Below are 24,149 nucleotides of genomic sequence, written 5' to 3' on the forward strand. Positions count from 1 at the left end.
GCTGATAAATGTTACGCTTTAGGAATGAGGATTTTTTATTTTAGTTGATTACATAATATGCATTATTGCCTTTGAAGTTCGTTAGTATTTGTTATTATCGACCTGTGTCGCAGAATTATGTTATATGATAGTTGTTAAGTTTTAAAACAATCATTAAAGTTCCGTAAGCTTGATAATTTGTTCTAACGAGACCGTGAAAAAAAATTGTTGGGACCATTGTATTACGTGATTAAACCAAGTTGATTTTCAACGGTCAACGATTCAAACGCGATTTGGGTTTAAAACTGATGTTCTCCACTCGCCAAAGAGTTAAACCTCATTTTGAATAAAGGCGCGATTTTGGTTCCAACTTGTAAAAACTTGTCGTTCAGCGGCCAAGGCAAGACTAGTGGTGCGCATCGGGCGAGACTAAAGAACTGAAGAGCCGTTGATTTCACTCCGGGCGTAATAACCGAGGCACTTTCTCGTTCGTTTCAAGGCTTTTTATCGTTTTATCCCAAACCGCACAAGAGGCAATAAGCCTCAAGCACCTGTGATCCGAAACGCTTCAGACCTTTGTCAGCTTTTTAGATAACGTTGTGTGGTAACGTTTTTTTTAATATGGAAATATCAAGGTATCTTTTAGGATTCAAGTTCTTACCTAATAGATAAAACATACTTTGAATCAAGAAATGGCATAAAGTATTACTTTTGTTCTGTGTAATGACGTCACATAAATATCTATTTTGAGTTATATTTTTATATATATATATTTATTCAGAGGGGCGTTTAATGCCGATATATAACGCCAAGGTACTGATGTACGGCCTAGCTTTTGTGATAAATAATAGTTACGGTAATGTCGGTTTGCAATTATGGAAAATATGTTTTACGACTATACCACCTGATATAGTCGTAATTTTACTTTCCTAAATTTTTTTTATTAATCGTTTTTGTTGTAATCTCGTTTGAAAGAGCAAGATGCTTTGAAATATATGAAATTATTTTGTCCAAAAATTTCCAAAAAATATGCCAGACGAACCAAAAAACCGTTTATAAGAGAGATTAGGTTTCAAGGAATAAGTCCAACGTAAACAAATCATAAAAAAGCGTTCAGAAAAGAATGTAAATAAACCTGTACGACCTGTCCACACTCCGGGCACGAAAAAAGTAACAAGAAAATCAAAACATCGCTACTACAAGTGTTCATCCGCCACAATCGCGCACCTCCTCATATGGTGTCCCTCCGCCGTGGCGAAAAAGTAGCTCAAATCCTCTTTTGTCAAATCCCATCGGTTTTCGGAATTTTACGATGCTATTTCGGTCGACGGCTCAAAACGTCAACACACTCCGACCTCGGCGAGCTGCGATGACGTCAGAAATCGTGACGTCACTAATGCGCTTTTGATCGCTTGATCTTGCTTCTGCTGCTGTCGGCGCTGTACTGGGAAAACACGTTAATCTGTTGTTTTTGTCGGGTTGTTGAGTTCGTTGGCTTTTAGGCTCCCGACTACTGAAGATTCTTGCGTTTTTTTTTTACTGAAGTGTGCTTGAAAAGTTGGTGAATCAACCGCTTGTTTTTGTGTTTTTTCATGCGCTGTTTGTGCTAATTTTGTACATGAACGATGATACATATTGCGCAAGCTGATCACTTTTTATCACTAAGTTTTACAATATTTGGATCACACAATTGGGTTTCTAAGGCCCCAGTTTTTGGTAACGCAAAGCCGTGTGTTGTTTTCGAGATTAATTTTATTAATTGCGATACAAAAAACTGGCAATTTTGACGACCATTTAAAACACCTCACAAGGTTATGACTTATACTCGTCAGCGTTTTTTTTTTATTTTGAAATATATTAATACCCGGTAACCCTCAAAGTTTTAACACCAGAAGCGTGGTTACACCCATGCTTTTTGTGATTAAATAAGTTTCAAGGGTTGGTAAACGAACCTAATGTTTTGATGCGTTTTTGATGATTCGTTATAAATGAAAAGTTGGCAAATGACGTTTTGTTAATTACTCCACAAGTATGTCGTTTGCGTTTTTCCAGATAATAAAAAAAACAACTATAAACACATTTTATAAAGCAGCACAAAACTCGCAAATCGTCGTTTGCATTGCCAAGTCCATGGCTCCCCCGTCTTTGTCTGATCAGAGGGTTTTGGAGTTTTTTAGTTAAAGGACTTAAATGTGTCTTTAACTCCGCTCTCGAATTTCAAAGGGTTACAAAAGAAAACTCGATACAGAGGTCTTCAAACGATTTAGCTCCTGTTTGAAAAGCGGCGGGTCAAGCGGCTGACGCTTAAACTTGTCTGTAAACAGAAAGATGAACGACTCTTAAGCGTCTTATACGTAAACATACAGCACCATGCCACTTGCCCTTTGATTTGGGCTGCAGGGAATTAAGAGGGCCGCTGTGACAACTCGACTTACCGCAGTGGCCCTGTAATTTATTTTGCAGGGAATTACGAGGGATTTTTGTTACCACTAGGGCCCTGTAATTTGCTTTGCAGTGAATTGAAAGAGCGAGGTTTTTAGAACAACTTGTCCCTCAAAAGGCGCAGCGCTACAAAGGAATTTAAACAGCTTCGGGCCTTCTGTAAACAACAGTCGCTCTTTTCTCGCAACGCTCTTGCATACATAAACAAACCAGAAGCTCGAAAAGGCCGCTTGTGTCTGTGCCTTAATGCGGAACAATTGCTTTTCGTCAAATTCAAGGAATTTTTCGGCGACCATTCCGTTTTAATAAAATTTGTTATTATTGAGTCGGGGATCAAAATTGGAACACGGTATTTAAACTAGTATTTCTTTTAGAAATTTAGACGGTTGTTTAAAAGCGATTTTGCTATGTATTTAAAGTGTGGAAATAACTTTATGCGTTTTTTATCTGATAGAATCCAATCTCTAGGTTAAGAATTGTTTTTTAAAACAATCGCTCTAGGATGTTGGAAATAATTGCTGTGCGGTTTTTATAGCTTGGCACAATGCAAAAATAGCTTAACGCACTTTACACTTTATTTTTTAACATTTTGGTTCAGTTTAACTTACTTGTCATTCGGTATTAGCGAAAACATTTAATATAAAAGCAGTTATTCGTGGCAACTCCCGTTTTCAGACAAATCCGTACAAAACGCAAAACTGACATGTCGAATGAAGTACCCCTCATAATTTACTTCATGATAAACAAACACATATAAAACAGTAGGCTTCGGGACTTTTCATGGTCGTATTCTTCCAGCCTTGGTCATGTCCTTTCCGTTAGTGTACGTGTCCCGCGATTCGTTTTTGCTGTTTTCCTACGATTGTTTTGGGGCCAATTTCCTTCTGGACGAGTTTGCCATTTTCTTGTCGCAAGTTTATTTAGCGCCGTGTAGCCCCCGACATGCTTAACTGAGCGTTTCCAAAACAAACGTGACTTTGACGCCATCGCCAAATAGGCATTGTGACGTTGTCGCGTGTGGCCTTTGTGACGCAACTGTTACGACGACCCGGCGAATAGCTGCGGTTCTGTTCAAACTTCCCCTGTGCGTGCCAGGGTGATCGTAAAGTGAAGAAAATAACTACACGAAATGTGAATTTGTCTGGAATGTACGTTCCCATACAGTTTGTACAGTTGCTTTGTAAAGCGATTCTCTTTTGATGAGGCGTAGTGTTTTGTTTAAATGTGGGCAACAAGCTTTTCTCCATATTACATCCACTAGCAAATTGATACCGCCATGCGCCGTTTTATACGAAAGATTGACCCATTATGACACAATTTATCTACATATTCCTAACCTTGGCGAGACTAACGTGAGCATTTCAGCTCTAAAACTTGATTTCGACTTTAAAACATTGTTCTACCTGTTTCACATAGACTTATTTGCACTTGACAAACACAGCATTTTAAACTCGCAAAGTAGTTAAAAAGCTTGCGACTACCCTTAAAACCTCCCCCTTTATTTCCCACCGGTGCCAAGTTTTACGATATCCCCATTCTTCATTGACGTAAAACCGCCTCGCGTTTACGAAAGCTTCGAAAGCTTTGAAGTTGGCGACAGCCTTGGCGTTAGTGGAATTCGGCGCCCCGAAAAAAACAAACCTGACTCCTTTGCCGATTTGTCTCGACCGCTAATTTAGGGGAGCGAGAAACGGGGGCATTTTATCGAGGGCGCAAACAGTGGGGACCCGTGGGTGGTTGTACCCCAAAATACCGTTTTCAAGTTCTGTTTCGGGGTAACGCATTGTTTCGTTTTACCGAACTAATTAAAAACGTTAAAAACGTTTAAATGAGCGTGAAAATTATTTTAAAATTATTGTTTGAAAAAGTAGTTTGCCTCTCAGTGTTGTTTTTATCCCTTTGGTCCCTTTGAAACTCCTGATCCCTATAAACTGACCCCTTTTGGGGGGCCCTGGCTGCCTACCTAGTTTCCAACGTTGTATAAATTGTAGACAATTATCGTGGGGTAAAGATTTTGGTTTTTCAGTGAGCTTTTCGCTTAATTTCACGAAAAATACAGGCTAACTAGCGAAAATTTAACCATCTGTTTCTTGAACAACATTGCCCAACCCTAATATCCAGGGGTATTTTGAGATGAAAGCAGAAAAACAGTCCCCTTGTCAAAACGCTGCAAGATAACATTTTGGGCGATAGGAGCCCCGTCTAATTAACGCCAGAGTAAAAGGTCGCCGATGAAAACACGGGGAGGTTTGCATGTCGATTGTGCGGGGTTATTACGGGTCACCGGGTTTACCTCGGGTCAGTGGTACTCCTGACTGACACGGGTTTGTCTGTGTTGATTCTGCATTCTTATCGCGAAATCTTCAGCTCTCTACGAGTTGAAGACTTGAGTGGATTTTTCGTGCGAATTCGGCGTAAAACTTGAACGTAAATTCGAAAGAAGATTAACAGTGCTTAAGTAAGCCTGCTTTAAAAGATGTTATCCGAATTTTGAAAGCAAATCATTTTTAACGAGTTAATTGTTTGGCTTCAGTTCTTAAACTGCTGTAGCTATTTTTTGTGTTCCGCTATTAGCTAACAGCCTTTTACTCATAGGATCCCTAATGCGACAAAATACTTACAAGGCTACTGTTGTCACCTACACACTTTAACGATTTTACGTCACAAAATCAACGTAAAGAACAAATATTTGCAATAGTGTTTGGGATTCGACCGTTTTGTCGGTAGCGTTTTTTTAACAATTTGCACCAAGCATTTTATTAAGGTTGGTCATGTTAAAATATCCGGAATTTTACATATATGGAGTTAAAAGCTTATGCTATTAACTACAGTAACTCAATTAAACTCTAACTATAGCCTATGTTGGCAATATTTCTAAATAAAGAATTTATTTCATTTTACAGCAGCTTTGGCGCAAACTATTTTGAAAATAGGTTTAGACTTCGTTAAAACCTAATTAAGGTATTTCGTAACCGTTTTGTTAAACTTCGCTTTAAGATAATTCTATTTTGTATTCAACAAAGCTGTCGCCATTGGGATATAGGCTTCCTATTTACACTTACTTAAATGAAAAAGACTTTCGCGAATATTATGAATCTCGTTCCCAATTAGTTTACTGGTTTCCAAGGCGCCTGCGGTTGTTTTAAGCCTGTAACCGTGCCTGGGCACTTGACCTTGGGCCCGTGACCTTGCTGATGTTGCGGCGTGCCGATCCGGATCACTAGGGGCGCTGACAAATTTATCTTTTTTTCGATTTGGGAGCTTTGGGCGATACCGAAATAGCGCAAAATTCGCGAGCGCAGAGTTCCATTAAAAAGCCGCAGACGGACGATTTCCAATAAACTTGTAACTGGATATCCTTCGTTTTCATCTCTGGCCTTTGCTGTTTTTACGTGTGGCGCCTTTTTACGTTTTGGTCGGCCAAAGTTGGGAAAAGCACGAGCTTCTACTCTACACACGGCCACATTAATGTCTCGGCGACAGACGTGAATGGCAATAACGTGTAACGGAATATCTTCAATTTACGTCTGGGCCTCCCACTTTGCCGCTTTTAGTATGCCACAAGCTGTCAGTGCGTTTACCAAAACTTGCCTTTTTTATCCGCATCCCCAATCTTGAGAAAGTACTTTCCTATGATTACTCCAAAGTGCGCATGAACAAACAAGAACTTACCTAAAATAGTCAAAGGAATTGCTTTGTATGCTTCTAGGCCCATTCACCTGTTGTTGTGTGGAGTTTTTTTTAGTCAGAATGATCTGTTTTAGGATGTGGGCAACTCAACCTCATACATTCAATCAACTTAAACGAATTTATAGCGTAACAGGCTTCTAAGTAAAACGTACCACATCATACATTCAATCAACTTAAATCAACTTATAGCGTTACAGGCTCTTGGTTAGAGAGTACCACTTAATAATTAATATCATCCACCAATGTTAACCAACTTATAACGTTACAGGTTTCTGATTGTAAAGTAACACATCGTACATTCAATCAACTTAAACTAACTTATCTCGTTACAGGCTTCTAAGTGGAGAGTACCACCTCGAGGTTGAGGTGGACGACTGGATGGACGTGCTGTGTCCACACAAGGCCACCGGAGCCAACCACGAGCGTTTCATCCAACTCTACAACGTCACGAGGGAACAATTTCGACGCTGTCACGTCACGAGTAAGTTAAAACAACGCCTTACTTGACAAACTAGGGCAGGGGCGGAAACCTATGGCTCGCAAGCCATATATGTCTCTTCTGATGAACGAATCTTGCTTGCCGAAATATTTAAGCTATTATTTGATCTCAAATAAAACTCCACGCGGCCACGACCGCTTTCTTAACTTTATTTTTCCTTTTTTTAACACACCTAATAGCAAAATTTTCGGCGCTTCGCGCGAATCCTATTTGTTTTTCGAGGCAGTTATCCCGTTCAAAGGAACCTCTTATTATCCAAAAGGCCCTATTGTTTCAACGGAACTCCGTAATCAAAGTTGCGCAAACTTTTCATTTTTGGTGCATAGCATGTTCTGGTCCTTTAAATGAGAACAAAATAAACGGCACTGCTCAATTTAGTATTTTTTGCCAACCCATACCGATATGGCTCTCATGGAAATATGGTTTATATCTCTCCTTTAACGAGTTTGAAACAGTACATAACCGTGCGACAAGGTTGATCAAACTTATTTTTTTAGTTTTTGGCACTTTTAATGTCCAAAAAAAATGTATTAAGAAGCTTACCGATAGAGCAAAAATTGGAATCCTAAAAAATTTAAAATATCTCCCGGCACCCTTAAGCGTTAAAATGGCACCCTGGAGTGTTGCCCCAGTTGATAACCACTGGTTTGGCTGATTTGATCGCTCAGTAAAATCAAGCTGGTAATTTTTTCACAGTATTTTATTCATTCGAGTAGCAGATATTATTGTAAAATCACTTTTTTGTTAACTACAAGTATCTGTTTTGAAGTAGTTTGTTACCCTCATTGTGTTTTACAATTATTACCCTTATTGGTTTTTAATATCGTTGTTAAATTTGGTGTTGGCTATAAATCTTGCTGGTCTAACTGGTCGTTGGTTCCGAACAAGTTCTTTTAAGTAAATGGATAGTGAAGTTGGTGGTAAAAGAAGGTTATACATTTCCAAAACCTAAACAACTTTGGCTCAGTTGTGTTCAAAGTCGCGTTAAGCAATTGACATTAAAACCCAACTGATATATCCCACGAAAAAATCGCTGCTGTTAGCTAAAGCGATTGCGCCTTGCTGTGTAACTCAAGAACGCCGAATCTCGCGATATCAAGCCCTAAATCGTCCCCGGCGCTAGTTATGTAACCCCACACCCCTTTGCACCCATTAACTCACCTGTCAGGGTACAATCGCCGATCGCTACGCGGGCCAGGCGTCTTTAAAACGCCGCGGAAAATACTTGGCTTTGCGGGTCCCGGCCGAACAGGCCTTATATAGAAGCGGAACTAAATCGGGAGAAGCTTTTTGGCAGAATAAAAGGTCACGAGTATGCTTTATCGTCGTCTGATCGAACCGCTTTATCGGAATCTTCATATCGCGAGCATGAGACCGAAAAACAAAACGCTTTTAGGCACAATTTAATTTATCCAGGCGAAACCAACTTTACTTTTTTTTCAGTATTTCAAAGAATGTTTTTGACAAAAAGTTTTTAAGCGCCAAGAATTTCTAGCAACAAAGAAACGGGCGCAAATAATTTGTTTCCAGCTAACAATAGTCGCTAATATAACTCTGGCCAAGCATGTTATACGCCGTACAAAACGGTAAGAACAAACAGAATATTAAAAATATTCGCTTTTCGGAATAAACAAATAGCAAAATAACGTTTGTTTAGCGCAAAGGTTTAAATAATGTCCAAATTTCAGTTTGCGTGCTTGCCTATTTCGCCTTGTAACATCTAACTCTATATCTGGTGCACCGTTTTTATGTAATAAAAAAAAGGGTATTATACCTACCTCCTACTCTGCTCACAGTTTACAAGTTTTTAAATGATTTATAATTTATTAACACTTAGTGAGAAGGCAGTGCTCTATAGGTAATATTATTGATTTAATCAGTTAACTCAGAATATGTTGCGCGTAATCCTTAAAATTCCTAACGGAACCCAGCTATCGAACCACCGGTCTAATTCGAGTATCCAATATCGCGCTGACCGGAACCTTTCGGAAGCCATTGCACGCGCTTGTCGTAAGATTAGGCTTCTCGCATTCGTGACAGCAGCGAGGCCAATATCCACGGTAAGCCATCTTTTCAGTGGAAACACGACGCCGCCTAATACCCTCGACATGTCGGATTTGGGTCGAAGATATTTCAGTGCTCGGCTACCTTTGTTGTTCGTCTAAACAGGTTTTGCTGAACCGGTCGTCTTTCGTTATAGGTTGGATAACCGCCGCTGTTTTTAGCCTAAGTCTGTTGATTGGCGTTGACGATTAGAGGTATTCAGTTTGCGTTTAAGGCGGCCTCGATCCCCTTTGCTGATTGTCTCGTGTCGATTAGGCCTCTCTGGTAAACTGATCAGATGTATGTAAATCGTTGTAACTTGATGCCACGCGATTGTAAGAAGACACGAAAAGACGCCAAATTTTCATGTGAGTGTGTGATTGTGTGTTAGGGTCGCGCCGTTTCCCACTGAAAAACGAAAGGGCACGTGGATAAATCCTTCGCCTACTTGCGACCATTTTACTCCCCTAAACATACTGGGTTTTCCTGCTCAGCAATTTGCATCTTAGAAACAATTTTCTGAGGAAACACAAAAGACGCAAACGCTTCCATGTGGTTGCTGCTAGTTTTGTGTGTTAAGGTCGCCACGTTTCCCACTAAGTAAAGATATGTGGCTTTTATTGTATTGTAAATTGTGACTGAACTAATAGCATACAATACAATAACTGGTATTGCTTATAAAAGTTCAAATCGTAATATTAGGGCCCAATCTTCCGAGTCAGTTTCCCTCATTCTAATTAATTCGTGAGATCTCATGTAAACTATACGCCTTTATATGTACCACGACTGTATTTCCCAAATCCCGTCGCCCAAACATATTATCGCGTACAAAGTACAACCTTGAAATTCAAACCTTTGTTTTCCCGCCTCGCAGAAAAGCAACGCATTCTGGACTGTCGTTTCCCCGAGCAGGAGACCAAGCTTACGACCAAGTTTCAACGTAGAAGCCCCACTCCCTACGGATTCGTGTATCAGCCCGGAGAGAGCTACTACTACATATGTGAGTTTGCTGTGAGAAGCTTGCAATTTTTATTATGCTTTGGTATAAGGCCAACTTTTAACACTTTGTGCCTGCTTTCAGGCTACTATGTGTAGTAAAGGTATGTACGATTATATCAGATCGAATATGATTGCAGAACTCTCATTTCTTATCAATGTAATAGGTATCAACCATACCAAATGGAGAGACCAAAAACGCTAAGTTATATAACTAGAAATATTTTTTGATAAAGGATATCTCTATCAAGGATAAAAACCCGTTTTTTTAATTTTTAGTGCGAAGCAGGCCTGTCTAACTGTAAAGCAGGCCTGTCTAAAAGGTGTAAGCAAGGGCTGCAACAACACAATATTGCGGGCCGCATACTGGCGTTCTTGTAAACATTGCAAACTGCACTAAATGTGTTATAGTCAAATAAGTTATGTTGCTCAGTCAAAATGACAAAGAAAATAAATGAACGCAACTCCATAAAGAGTTCATTTTAGTGTAAAACGTACAATAAAATATTGTAGTGGATTACGTTGTTGGCATGTCTTTGTAAGCACTAAGCAGGCCTGATGGAAAGCCAGTGATTTGATTCATTCTAAATATCAATTAGCTTTTCTCTTCAAGAAATATTTTCAAAAAGATACGGTTTAAGCATATTTTTTGTTTTGTTCGAGGTGGTTTGTATTTTATTTACAATTTATTACATTTTAATCGGATTTAATACTTTTTGTTTATTGAGCGAATCTCATAGTGTAATCCGCAAAAATATGTGTATTACCGACCTAATAAAATTTCGTTTCAATTCAGTCAATGCTTCACGGACTTTTGCACATCCAATGGTATTCCATAATGTTTTCGACTGTCGCGGGTCACCCCATTTACTTTGACACTTTGTTAATTGATCGTAAATATGCCTTTCGCGCAATGCACTTCATCAGGTCAAAACAACCGTTAAATCCGTCGCATTGCGTCCAAGACCTCGTCGCGCGTCCAAGTTAGAAGTGCGCTTTCCTTGATTAATGTGTTTAAACTAGATAGCACCCCGTACTTGAGTTGACATGTTGTTTGGATTGATTTCCTTTAAAGGTGTGCAGAGGGTCTTGGTATGGGTTTTCTTGCGACACCGTGCTAAAATAATGAATGTGCTTTTTGACCTCAAGGGTTTGAGTTGTACACCGTTGGATTTTAGACTATACACCAGTGTCTATCCTTAAACACCAGTGACCTATTTGATCGCTAAAACACGTTTACCTAGAGTTTTTCTATTTGCCACATGGAAAAACAGTAAGATATTCCGTTATCTCCTGGTTACCTGGATTATATTGGCTTTATGCAGTACGATAATGGGCAGCTATATATCGTTTTTCTTCATTTAAACTCATTCTTGAAAGTTGGATAAACTCAGCACTTATCATTGGTTTGGAAAAACAGTTCTGCCAATTTGTCCTTGTTTCACTTAACTGAAAGGGAATTGATGTAGCCCGTTTAGTTGAACAATTCGTGAATCTAGCTACATGAATTCATCACCATAGCCATTTTTAACATTGTGTTTTGAATTTAAAGTGGTTTGAAACCCATTCTAGCAAGCTAGGTCAGCTCAATACTTGTGGTACTGGCTTAAAAAAAGCATTTAGGAATTGATTTAATCCATGTTGTATAAATATCTTATATAGACACTTGAACATAAGGTCGTTGTTAGGCAGTTAAACATCAATTTTCTTACATTTAACCCAAAATTTTGTAACCTGAGTAAACCCAACATTTGTTTAAAGTGTTTGAAAAAAAAAAATGATTACCTTCCACTGAATTCTTGTTTAACTGCTGCTAGAATTGATGTAACCCGTATCGTGTGGAAACCTTATATAGACGTGACCCCTTGGAGTCTACAGACGCCACAATTAACCTATCACGTGTAAATTAAGAGATTAACCCCCCTCCCCTGCCTTTTTACCACATCTACCCTTTTACCGCCGGCATACGCTCGCCAAAGACCCGAAAGTTCTGTTTTAATCATGATTGAGTGTGTACGCCTTTGGCCTATTTACTTAAGGTCGTGTTACGGCTTAGCGTTGTCTTTTGAGCGCGTGCTAAAGTGCTCCATGGAACGGTGCCGACGAAGTGCATTATTCGGTCAGAGAGACCCAATTTTAAACTGAAAATGTTTTCGATCGTTGGCAAAAATCGGCACGAAAATGGTTTCGAGGGTGGAAATGTCAACTGCCTAGAATGCGGTCAAATAATATGCCAAGTTAAAAAAGAACTGCTCGAAACAGGGCGTGAAAATCAAAGTCGCTTGCTTTTAATACTTTTTGTATTAAAACTAATACGTTATGTATGCAGATACGAAAAGGGGTCCTATTCGAAAGATAAAACACCAAATTTACCTATGATGTACTGCCACAAACATAAAAAAATACCCAAAGCTTGGTACCAAACCAAATGACAACGTCTTCGAGTGTATGTAATTTTTAAACTTGAATTTATCTAGTGAATGACGGACATTCCATGGTCCAATACCTATGTTATTTTCCGCTCCTCGAGCTAGCTGTCGTAAATTTAGGTTAAGCAGAATCTTTTTGACTCAAAACAAATGAAGCTTTAAACATAAAGTGACAGATTTTATCGTGCAAAACTGTGCTATATCCTGCTCTTTGAGTTTAACATTAGTACCAATAAGTTGCCAGTAAGCTTTATGCGAAAAGTGACAAATTTAATTGTGCAAAACTATTTTATATTCTGTTTCTTGAGTTAACAGTAGTAAATTAGGTTAAGCGGAGTTTTTTCGGACTCAAAGAATAGTGAGCTTTGAACAAATACAGCCCCGTCTCTATTGACACAATACATCACACGACGTCCATTCGCAAACGTTCGAACAAAACCTACCGGATTCGAAAACAAATCATACCCAACCGTAGTCCTTATGGCTAGACGGAATGATGTTTAGCTTTTAAATTTAACCCTTTCAAGCACTTCAGAGTCCAGTGTTTGGTCAGCTAATCGATGTTCACTCGTGCGTAAAATCACCTGGACCGGTCATTTTACATCGATTGCTCAGGCGGCCAGCCGGACGCACTGTTACGCACTTGCACGAAAGAGCTTTAACTTTTAGCTTACCCCCCGGTTATCACGTCACTAATTTCGGTTTGTGACGTCATTTAGCCGTCGCTGGCGTAATTTTAAACTTCCTGGGAAAAACGTTTCAATATAAGATGCGAGACATGTTTTTGAGGCATGTGGAATTGACTACATTAATCCTGGTATTCATTATGTCCGTATAATTAGGTATTATGAATTGTCCTAATTATATAACCAAAGGTAGCGGTTGTTTTTCAGAACATACATAACCAAACTTTTTATAAAGCGAAATAAAATTACTGTTTTGTACCTTTTTAAGCTGTAATCATCAAAGCTTTAGTGTACTTTGAAATACAGTGTGAAAACTTAAGAACAGATTTATAATCTTTTATCATTTAGCATGTTTATATTATCCATAATAACCTAGAAATTTCGGCATTTTGAAATTATCATACCAAACGAAAGGCGAAAATAATACCTTATTCGAATATATTGAGAAAAAATAAAGGTATCAATTGACCCCCATTTCAACAAATAAGAGAGTTTAAAGTTTGCCAATCCCATGACCTTGAGTGGTCAGGTCAAGGACAGATAACGATCTCGCATGGCATTGGTCACATGACGCTGGGTTCGTGGGGCATTTATAGAAACCCTATAGAGGATTAGTAACTGAGACTGTACAAACTAAGCTTTATTGTGTTTTTGGCTTAAATGTGTTTCCGGGAAGCTTAATAACTTGCGTCTTGGGAAAAATGTAAATAAATTCTTAGTTTTTATATATTTTCGTGTTTTCATTATCCCTCACATCATCACGATTTCAGTTATTATGTCTGGTAAATTTTTCCTTTTGTAAAACGTATTATTTAACCAAGCAGGAATTGAAAACAAGTACCTGGCCATTAGGTTGTAACTAAACGATATGTTCCCGGTTCAGTTAGCGCTGCAAATTAATAATTTATGACAAAAATAATTACAAATACCTAGTGGAAGACTCGGCATCGTTTTGTTGAATCGATTTTATAGGTTGGTAATGTGAATTTAAGGTCTCGAAATACTCAATTTAAACTATAAGCCTTTTTTAGTGTCTGTGACGGTTTTAAATTACCCCTATTTAAAAATAAAAATAAAAAAGACTTAACTTGCACTCATTTCATAAAATGCAGCACTCGAGTGATCTTATAATTTAATTTCACAGTAAGAATTTAATTCGAAGGATGGATAATTGATAATAAATTGTCAATCGAAAAAGGTCGTGCAGAGCTGCATTACAGATCCGCGCCGAAAGTGTACCGAAGGATAGACAAAATTTTTGCATTGCCATAATTACCCCAGAAAAACTGTCAATCTACCCGTTGAGATTAGGAACCACTGTACGACGTAATAATAGTATTTCCAGCACTTTGCAGGGATAATGTAGCCTTTTAACAGAGGTTGTGATGGGATTCGTAAGTTGAGATAGCATCGCAGGCTAGATGTTTCCCAGTTTGCCTAACTTTTATGGAGTTGCCTTGCTTAAATTTCCAGTGCAGAAATTTTCACCTATTTCGGCAAGCTTCAAATTCCAAATTTTAGGATTACAAGTGTTCACGTCTTCACCGCTCGACATTTGCGCTTATGACTCCTGCGTAAGACAGTCGCTGGCATGTTTTCCTCCAAAAAGACACGCCAGAGATTTGCGCGCAATTTGACGGTTTCGCTTTCTACCGGCATTCCGCCGTTTGAAGCTGGGACTGGCGTTAATGCTCCCTGACAGGCCGAAACACAGCTTTCGCTCCCACCACAGTCCATCCCTCAGCGCTTGGCCTGTTTAGCTGCAAAACCCCTTAGTAAACCAGCTCGACTCTGTCGCCTTTTTATCGTGATTAATCGCTTAAGCGACGAGACGCGACGTAATGTGATTTATCTTGATGCTCAGGGGGTGTTTTTTTCGTTGGATACAACCCCGCGAAATTTAAAAGCGGACGTTGATTGAGCGAGCTTTTTACGCATGACGAATAATGTTGACATAGTTTGTTACAGGATCCGTGCTTGTTCCAACGCACTTAGTGGCTGTTCTTTTTTTACAAAGGAAGTTACAAATTGTTTAAAATGATTTAAATAGGAAACGAAAGAAATTGATAAAGTTTTGATTAAAAATCAAGTAGAGTTGATCGTTAAAATTGAGCTTAAGTTTGGATAACCTTAACTCGTCTTTAAATCTTACGAAACGGCGGTATTATGTGTGGAGAAGATATGCGTTTATTTAACCTCGATTCATGATGTCCGAGAAAGCATTTCCGCTATTTCGCTATTAAAACTAGCGCATTGACAAAGTTTAATCGACCACTTAATTGGACAGTACATATAAAATGTTCTCAGGGGACTGTGGGTCTACACTAATTACCCGTGTTTTCGACATGCATAATGCAACTCAACAATTTATTTATCAGCCCTATCCTTGTGTGTCCATTTCACTTAAAAAGGCCTTAAATGATTCTTTATAGAGTATAACTCTAACGCTACCAAACCGTTACACTCCATGAACATATTGTATTCGACATACTGAAGGTTAATACACATATTCAAGGCAAACCGGGTTTTGAAAATATCGATTAGGAACAAGTGTTTAATGCTTTGATACGAAAACCAACCGTATAGTGCAGGGGTTCTTAAACTTTTTTCACCGCGGACCCCACAAGTTTATTTTTGCTTCGCTTTGTCCAAAATGACGTTATAAATTGACGTCACAATCAAACAGACTTCATAAATTTGCAGATTGTTTTTATAAATTGACGTCACAATACAAATTGACATTCAGAAGTATGTTTTAAGTAAAATAGAGTCTAAATACATTCAGTGCTAAAAATGTGCACTAATATTTCAATTTGGCCTTAAGGACCCGCGAAAATTAGTTCACCGACCCCAAAGGGTCCGTGGACGTCAGTTTAAGAATCCCTGGATAGTGGTAGTGGTACAAGAACAACGCTTCAAGCGTTTACGTCATCATTGTTCGGTTCATACATAATTTCAACAATATATTGACACGGAAATCATAATTTCCACGTGACTAAAGATTCGTAACCGGTGAAGTGGGCCACCAGGAAGCTACATTAGGAACAATAGAAATACTGCCACCCTAAAGCGTCTGTTTTCCGTGCTTGTTTGCGGTTCCCAAACCTATACTGAGCGGTCTGCGCTAGACGTTCATCATTTCCGTTTTCTGCCCCCCTGAGCGGAACCCTAAATATTTGAAGACCGCTTTGGCGTGAATATAGAAATTTTAAAAGGGGTGAAATGTAAAATGACTTTATACCTTTAAAAGGTTTGTGTTTCCCTCGTATGCTTTATTGCCTTGACTGTGAGTTTTGATTGAGTTCAAAAAATATATATTTTCGATATTGACACGTTTAGAGAAAAGAATTAAAAAAAAATTTTGAAATATTAAATTAAAATATTTCTTGATAAACGCGAGTTGGTTTTCCACACACATTTACAAAGCGTAGACATTAAGTGTTCGTATGGCGTTCGATCGTGTCTTAAGTTACTGAGTCAAAGGGTTCGTTTTTGAACCAGGGTCTCACCGCCGCACGTTCCTTCAAAATATCTCCGTTTTAGGATTCACGCAATTTAAAAGCTTTTGCTATGATGCACGATTAACAGAGGACAGGCGATTTGTTATAATAATATAGCTGGGTATGTGTGGTCATTGTTTCAACAAAATGACAGATCATTATAGTTTACGAAAAACGCTAAATTTGTGTTATTTTCGTGGAAAACTGTAAGTTTTATTAAATATTTGACTGGACTTCCGCAAATTATCGCGTGGCTTTTTTGTATAACTAGTGTCAAAAACAAGATATCTGTTGTGTCAGAAAAGAAATAACTGAGATAGAAAATAACCAACGTATGTTGCTTCTGAAAATACCCGAGCGTTTTGTGAACCCTGAATACCTGACCGGGGTATAAACTTACCCCTTTAATCCCCTGTTTTGGCCCACAGCAACGTTTCGGTGCGATAGGCTTTCGTTTGCTTTTTACGCCTCATCACAAGAGATAAGCAAAAGCAAATATCACGTGATGCCGGTTCCGCTTGACTCGCTTCTGCAAACAGGACTGAGTACCAAGAAATGGCGAAGGCTTAAAAACAAAGTTCACATGACAGAATTTCTGGGTAACATTACTTTATTTGTAGTGGCAAGTCAGCAGTCACAAAAACTTTCGCACATCTACCCCAAAGTTGTTTTTATGGACAAAATACGCTAGGAAAGAGGAAAAAATGAGATATTCTCAACACCAGGGTGGTCCATACCCAAGTCCGAGGATCATTACTTAATGTAGTTATTCCTAACTGTATCTCTTTCACCTACCTTATTTCTTATTATATTGACGCACCACCTGCCACCTCTATCCATAAAATCTCCTATTATATTGTTTCCTATTATATTGACTTCCTATTATATTGACGCACCACCTCTATCCATAAAATCCTCTATGGTTTAAAACGTTTGGTATTAAAATAATAAAAATACTGTTTCTAATGTAGCTTACAGTGTGTGTAACCCGCGAAAAATCGGCACATAATAATATTGAGGTCCCCATGCTGGCAATCTTGGATAACCCTGCTCCATCACTTTGTTGTTTTAAAGTAAGATAAATTGAGGATGTTCCAAATTCCAATTGATATTTCTATTTCACAAACTTGCCTAAACCGCAACTATATAATCGACAGTTCAATTGGAACCATTATGTGGAATCCATTATTAGTTACTGAAAAGCGCAACTTTTGAAGGTGGCATAAGGCAGCAGGCACTTGGGTATCGTCTGTAGAGCCCTCACATGCCGTCTATAATAATTATCGCCAAAAATATATATATATCTAAATTATATGTGACCCAATTATATAAATGCCAATCGCAAAATACGTGAATTGGGTGGAGAGTGTGCGTGATACTATATGCCTTTATAGACTGAGTCGGATAACGTTCACTTTGTCGCAGTTAAATGCTTATAAATACGTACATATTTGTTAAACGCAATTTGTTATTTAACCTGATTTTAGTCTAAAATTTTTATCTTATTGAACCCATTTACCCTTGATTTTTAAATCTGTCTTTTGATACTTTTTGAAATGTACCACGGTCCTTTAAAATAACCGGAGGGTCGACTTATGAAAAATATCATCCAAACTTTCACTTGACGAAATTCCTTCTCATATACCTGCGTCAGACAACATTGCGTGGTATTCACCCCCCCCCCCCCCCCCACACACACATAATTTCTCTGCATGCATTTTGAGCCAAACAAATTTGCAACTCGTCAATCAGCCCTGGCGTTTCCCAGTCAAGCATAACCGCCGCCCGTCACTCCGCTTTTGCGCTTCCGATACGACTGAGTGACTCCGCCTCCGATTCCCGTCGCTTTCACATCTGTCTCAATTTGCGCGCGCCAGAACGTCGGGTCTGCAGGGATGCTCCCCGCTCAATCAATCTTTTCCGTATTCCCAGGCCCAATTTGGCCGCTTAAGATTACACTGACCACGGGTCATTTGGGACCAGACGCAAAAGCTAGACAATTCTGGTCACCTACTACAGTGCTTCTTAAACTGTTTTAGTTTTGTTCACCCCTAGCATCTATCTCCAGATTTTATTCACCCTTGTCTCATGATTTGATCAAACTATCTCGTCTATTTATATATAACAGCACAAAATGATTTAGGTTGTTATCATTTATTGCTGACGGTTCACCCTTATACACCCCTTTTGGTTGGTTAACCCATGCAAAAAGTTTATTCATCCTGGGGTGAACCATTCACCTGATTAAGAAACACTGATCTAGTAAATATTTCTAGTCGTCTAAATCGACGATCTATAGCGATTTTCTTCTAAAACTCTAATTTTAGTTCTAATTTTAGTTTCAGTCCAATTTATCACGGGTTAGTTGGGGCCGATTTACCACGGGTTATTCTAGTTATTTCGTAAACAATTCTAGTTGCCTAATTCGACGATCTAGAGCGATTTGCTGCTAATTTTTATCTGATCTGTAAACTGTAATTCCCATATAATTTTCAATTTTTAATTCATTAGTTAATTGCTTGTGTGTTCTGATAATGATTATTATTATCGTTCTCATCTTATTTCCGATTTTACCGAAAATGCCAATCTTTCCAACAGTGTTCTTTCACTTTCTCAGTCAAACAAAGGTTTTTAGCCATTCATGTGAATTACACAGCCTAAAGCGTGTCAATTATAGGGTTCGAATGTTTCTTTTTTATTTAAATTTTACGAAGGGAAAGGTGCAATTTTATGCAAACGAATTAAAATAAGTCAAACTTACGCAAATTACAGAAAACGCTCTAAATTTAATTTAGAAAATCTGAAAAAAATAATTCTATATAGTTGTCCAAGTCTGTTGAGGGTCCGCAGCCCCAGCAGCCCCATGGCTCCGCACCCTCCCCCTTCTCTGTATCAACGTGTGTCCATCCATCATATGACTCACCCTCTTTGCTGTGTGTTGTGCTTCGATAAACCCCTTCTATAACTATTTAAGATCGTTAGATGCAAACGTCAAAGCGGCGCTTTCTAGACAACTGTTCTTGCTTAATGAATAGGTTTCCTTAAACTTTGAGTCCGAACAGGGTAGTTAACATTTATCAAACGTTCTTTTAACAAACCTTTTGTGCCTTACCTTATTGGGTAGCACGAAAAATCCTTTTTGAACTTTGGTGTTTTGTTATGCTAACGAGTTTTATCTTGGTATGGTTTACTTTGTTGTAATTAACTTTAGTATTTTAATTGACTTTGGTAAATCCTAATTACTGTGTCTATTGAAATGAACAACTTAAATAAAAAATCGGATTTTAATTAAATCAGTGATTTACCACTACTAAAATCGAATTTCTAAAAATTTTATGCTGAATCACTGATTATTTTTTGCACCGATTTATTTTGGTTAAATCAAAATATTTTTTGTCGACACAAATTGACTTTCTTCGCCCTGACCAAGGAAACCAATCTACGAGACTCTTTATCAATCAACCTTGGTTAAATCGAATTATACGATAATTTTATGTTAAATCGATTGTTTATGTTAGGTCGATTACGTATGTGGAATTGATCGTTTTTTGTTGAATCGATTGATTTTTGTTGAATCGATTGATTTTTGTTGAATTGATTGTTTTTTGTTGGATCGATTGAATCTGTTAAATCGATTATTTTTGTCGAATCGATTGTTTTTATTGAGTCGTTTCTATATGTTAAATCGATTAATTTTGTTAAATCAATTGTTTTGTTGAATATAACTTACAGTTTCTTGTGTTCTTTCTAGCCAAGCCGAGCTCCGGAGGTTCGATCGGATGCGACAAGAACACGATGAGAATGGTGATCACCGTTTGCGACGAGAATCGCAATAGTGAGTAAAATTAGCTTTCTTCAATTTTTGGTTTGCAACAACTTTGCGTTGGATATTGAAAACGTTGATGTGGAATATCATTTGACGTTTTGGTTGTTGGTCCGGTTCATTGTTGAAGTAACAAGCAAAAAAAAGTTAATTTAACATAGCTATATTGTATATATTTAGTTATAGCAGCTTTCCAATTTTTGTAAGATTAGTTACTAGTGCTAAGTTCTTAAGGGAAACTATATTTTCTTAATTTAGGTTTTTAAGCAATGTGTTATAAGATATTTAGAAAATGTTGCAATGTTCACTAGTGGACGTTCGCTAATGATGAGTAAATTTGTTCAACTATTCGTTGAACGTTTTAAGAGTCATCAAACCTGACTACATTTTTATTGAAACGCCGGAACCCTAAAATTTCTTGCAACGCTAGTTAATACCCTACATTGTGCTTTTAAGGTGGCATTGTTGAAAGGCGCATTCAAACGACATACTGTTGTTACATTAAAGCAAAATAAAGTTAGGCGGTGATAAAGCGACGACGTAACAGGCTGATAAATACACGCATGGGCCTATCGAATGTTTGCTTTGTTCAACACTGACAACTTCATTTTGATCCTAAAATTATATAAACACAGTTGCAACCTAAATGAGGTTGTTTTGAGCGCTTTTTCCGTTGTATTTCTTTCACTTTAGATAATTTTGTGTCGACAGTTCGCTAATTAGTGTTTTTCGCCTTGCTTATGTATTTCCTGATTCTAACAAACCCTTCCGTAAGCTTTACCGGTGTAGTACATGAAACAGCTGCACGATTCCGCACGTGTCTTATCACTGCGCGGCTTATTTGTGTAGCAACGAATGTCCATTAGCAGCTACCTGTGTAGGAAATCATCCAACCAGTCGTGTGTCTGTGTTTCAGGTTGTCGCCACAAAAAGAAGCCCTACCTATCAGAGTGGGACACACTGGAGCACTTTCAGAATCCTGGTAAGCATGTAGCTTCATATCCCGGGCAAATATTTAAGCCGATATAATTGATAGCGACTGCATTACTCCCGCACAACGGCAAACAAGTTTTTATCTTTCGGGCGCCTTGGGTTTTTCGAGTGTTGATTGTTAGGCCGAAACTCTTGATCGGACTTTATTAAATTTACTTAAATGATTTGCCAACAATGTAACAAAATTTGAACTCTGTGACTATTGTCTTATTTTGGTATCTCGTTTATAATGTTTACTAATAGCTAGATTTTTTGAAAATCTATAAATTAAAGATATTATGTTATTTTTCATTAAATTATTTTTTTCCCGTTATTTTCACCATTAAATATATTATATTGTTTTAATCGGTATGGGTCCTATATGTATTTATGAAAAAAATGGTGTATAGAATCCGACTCTGATGTTATGATCAGTGTGCAGGAGTCAATGACTTGGATTCATATCTTGCTTAGATAGAACATAAATGAATACAAAGCATTGTATGTTTTTCAAATGAACTAGTGTTTTAATATTTACACTGAAATGCGCAAGGTTAATAGTGAAATAAAGTCACTGTCTAACCGGCTTTACTTGAGTGTTTTTTTGTCACTGTTTAACTGACTAGAGTTGAGTGTTATTAAGTCACTGTCTAACTGACTTTACTTGAGTGTTATTAAGTCTTTGTTTAAATGACGTTACTTGAGTGCAATTAAATCTTTGTTGAAATGAATTGACTAGTACAATTAAGTCGCTGTTTAACTGACTTGACCATTCCGGTTCTTTATCCCCAGGGCAGCGCAAAGGAAAGAACGGCAAAAGCGACTTCGAAAGCCGTCGAAAAAGTCCTTTTCACCCCGAGATTAAGCGACTGAAACCAGCTGTTGCAGCAAGCAGAGACAACACGGGACCTAATGGAAGCGGCTTGAGGACATCTCCTTCTTGGCCGCTCTGCATTTTCCTTGCTTCGCTACTGGGCGCGCTTGTGGTGGTCCTTGAGTGAAAGCGGCTGCCACTGTGAACTCACAAAGAGCTAGTTGTGACGTCACGCCACGTGGGTGCTACGTCATTGGCCGGATGACGTCGAAATTCGGGACCGACAGCTTCAAGAACTCGGGTGGAAAACAGGCGTTGGAAAGGTTTTACGCCGAAGAAATATATGAACACAAGATGGTGTTAAGCCAACGCAAGGCACATTTTTTGGTGAAAAATATTTATTTTTTGCTGCATACAAATCGTAAAAATCATGCCAAAATTATAATTACAATATGCGCTGTTTAAAGTGCATCAAAATCCAACATTGTGATATATGGTGTTTTCGTTAACACAGTTTAAATAGTTTGAATCACTTTTAAGATATATAAATTGTACACCTAACTTGGAGCAATCGGATATTTCTGGTCCTTTCTATACCATTTTACTACATTTTACTTGCTTCATTGTGTTTTAAATAAGTTTTATTATTTTTTTCTCTGTTTGGTTTTGCTTTTGTGATTTTTATTTTGTACTTCGATGGCGCTAATACTAATTTGAGAATGTAAAAACCTCGTCTACTCTTACATCAAATATAATGAATTTCGGGAAAATAACGAAAGTAAATTTGTTGATTTCCGTTTAGATACGTTGATATTTAGCAAGAAATAAAGAAAAGACTTCTCATCATTTTCACAAGAACATTTTAAAATCACATTTTTTTAATTTGAAAGTTGTAATACGTGTTTTATTGTTACCCATCAGCTGGCACTGTTTTTTTACAGTTGATTTCTGCTCTGATTGAAACAAAAAACATGGGTAAATTGGGCACTCTCTACCGCTTTCTAACGGAAAATGTTAGTTTCATCAATTGTCCTGATTGAAATAATAAACAAAACAGATAAGGCGTTTTTGTTGGCATTATGTTAGTTACCACAACTTTATTAAAGTTGCAATACGAATGAATTCAAGAAAACACTTGTAATGTGTTTATTATTGTTAAAAATGTTTCTTCAGTTAACGGTTTTTTTTGCGCTTTCGTATTAAAATTGTTTACAAAGATGTTGTTTTAAATTGTTTACGAGTTGTAAGGTGCACGTACATATTTCAAGATAGGATAAATCATTCATAATTAACTTTAATTAGTCTAAAACCTTTTTATTTTATATTACCTTTTATTCTGTAATAAATTAGTTCTACAGGTAGTAAAAAACATAATTAATTCCTATTAGACACCGTATATACTAGGGCGGCCAAATGTCGTTACCAAAACGGCTAATGTCAGACGGGTGGCTTCGACCGTCCCATACCCTCTCCCTACAGTAGTGGTTCTTAACCAGGGTTGGATGGGGTTTGACGCAGCTGTTTCAAGGGTTCGGCGAGAACGTCCTTTGAAACATGTTTAATGCTGTTATTTCAAGCTAAATTCGAATCTCTTTTAGGCGCCAAGGTGTCATGTAACGTTATAAATTGAACGTTTGGCCAATTTAACCTCTATAAATGCAAGTTTGTAATTTGAATATGCTGCTAAAAGTAAGAAACGAGACACTGAGCGAAAATTTGAGGTTCGAAGAAAGCTTGCAGAATAACGTAGGGGTTTGACAGGTTACCAAAGTTTAAGAACCACTGCCCTACAGTATCAGGCGTTTTTTGTCTACTTAGTCGTTATTCAGATGAATTTAGAACTTATTCCGACAGCTTTAGGTCTTATTCCGAACATTAAGATCTGATTCTGTAGTGGATATTACTGAGTATTTGGCTTTACTAAGTTGTTGGTACTTAGATCAAATTCAATCATTTGTCTAAGACCCCAAGTGACTTAAATCAAGTCAAGTGTCATTTTGTCCGAAGGCCGGAAAGTCAAGTCATTTGAAAACGTCAACTCAAGTCATCACAGCTCTGCTATTATGCTATATAAACTGATGAAACTTGAAATTATTGAATTTGAAAAAAGGTAGCCTCGACAAATATTTATGCCAGTTCGCTTTATGTACTAGTTTAGCGCTCCAGTTTCGGACTTTATTTGTAAATGCCAAATGGAGCAGGAAACTTCTGACAATTTAAACTACAAATTCAAAATGTAGAACCTAGAATATTAACATTAATTTTCCCTGAACCAG

At 37.9% G+C, this 24,149-nt stretch overlaps 1 protein-coding gene across 1 annotated transcript in view; it reads left to right on the forward strand.

Annotated features, from left to right (window-relative positions):
• Nucleotides 1–23,091, forward strand: part of LOC146162592 (ephrin-A4-like) — a 28,378-nt gene extending 5,287 nt beyond the window's left edge. The window contains exons 2-6 of the mRNA XM_083384743.1: nucleotides 6,444–6,592; nucleotides 9,528–9,653; nucleotides 20,016–20,099; nucleotides 21,004–21,069; nucleotides 21,852–23,091. Coding sequence (XP_083240869.1) covers nucleotides 6,444–6,592; nucleotides 9,528–9,653; nucleotides 20,016–20,099; nucleotides 21,004–21,069; nucleotides 21,852–22,060 — 634 coding nt within the window. The 3' untranslated portion in view covers nucleotides 22,061–23,091. The remainder of the gene's footprint in view (nucleotides 1–6,443; nucleotides 6,593–9,527; nucleotides 9,654–20,015; nucleotides 20,100–21,003; nucleotides 21,070–21,851) is intronic.
• Nucleotides 23,092–24,149: the final 1,058 nt, after the last annotated feature.

The sequence above is a fragment of the Ascidiella aspersa genome, chromosome 3, assembly GCF_963924565.1.
Source record: "Ascidiella aspersa chromosome 3, kaAscAspe10.2, whole genome shotgun sequence".
Taxonomy (NCBI): domain Eukaryota; kingdom Metazoa; phylum Chordata; class Ascidiacea; order Phlebobranchia; family Ascidiidae; genus Ascidiella; species Ascidiella aspersa.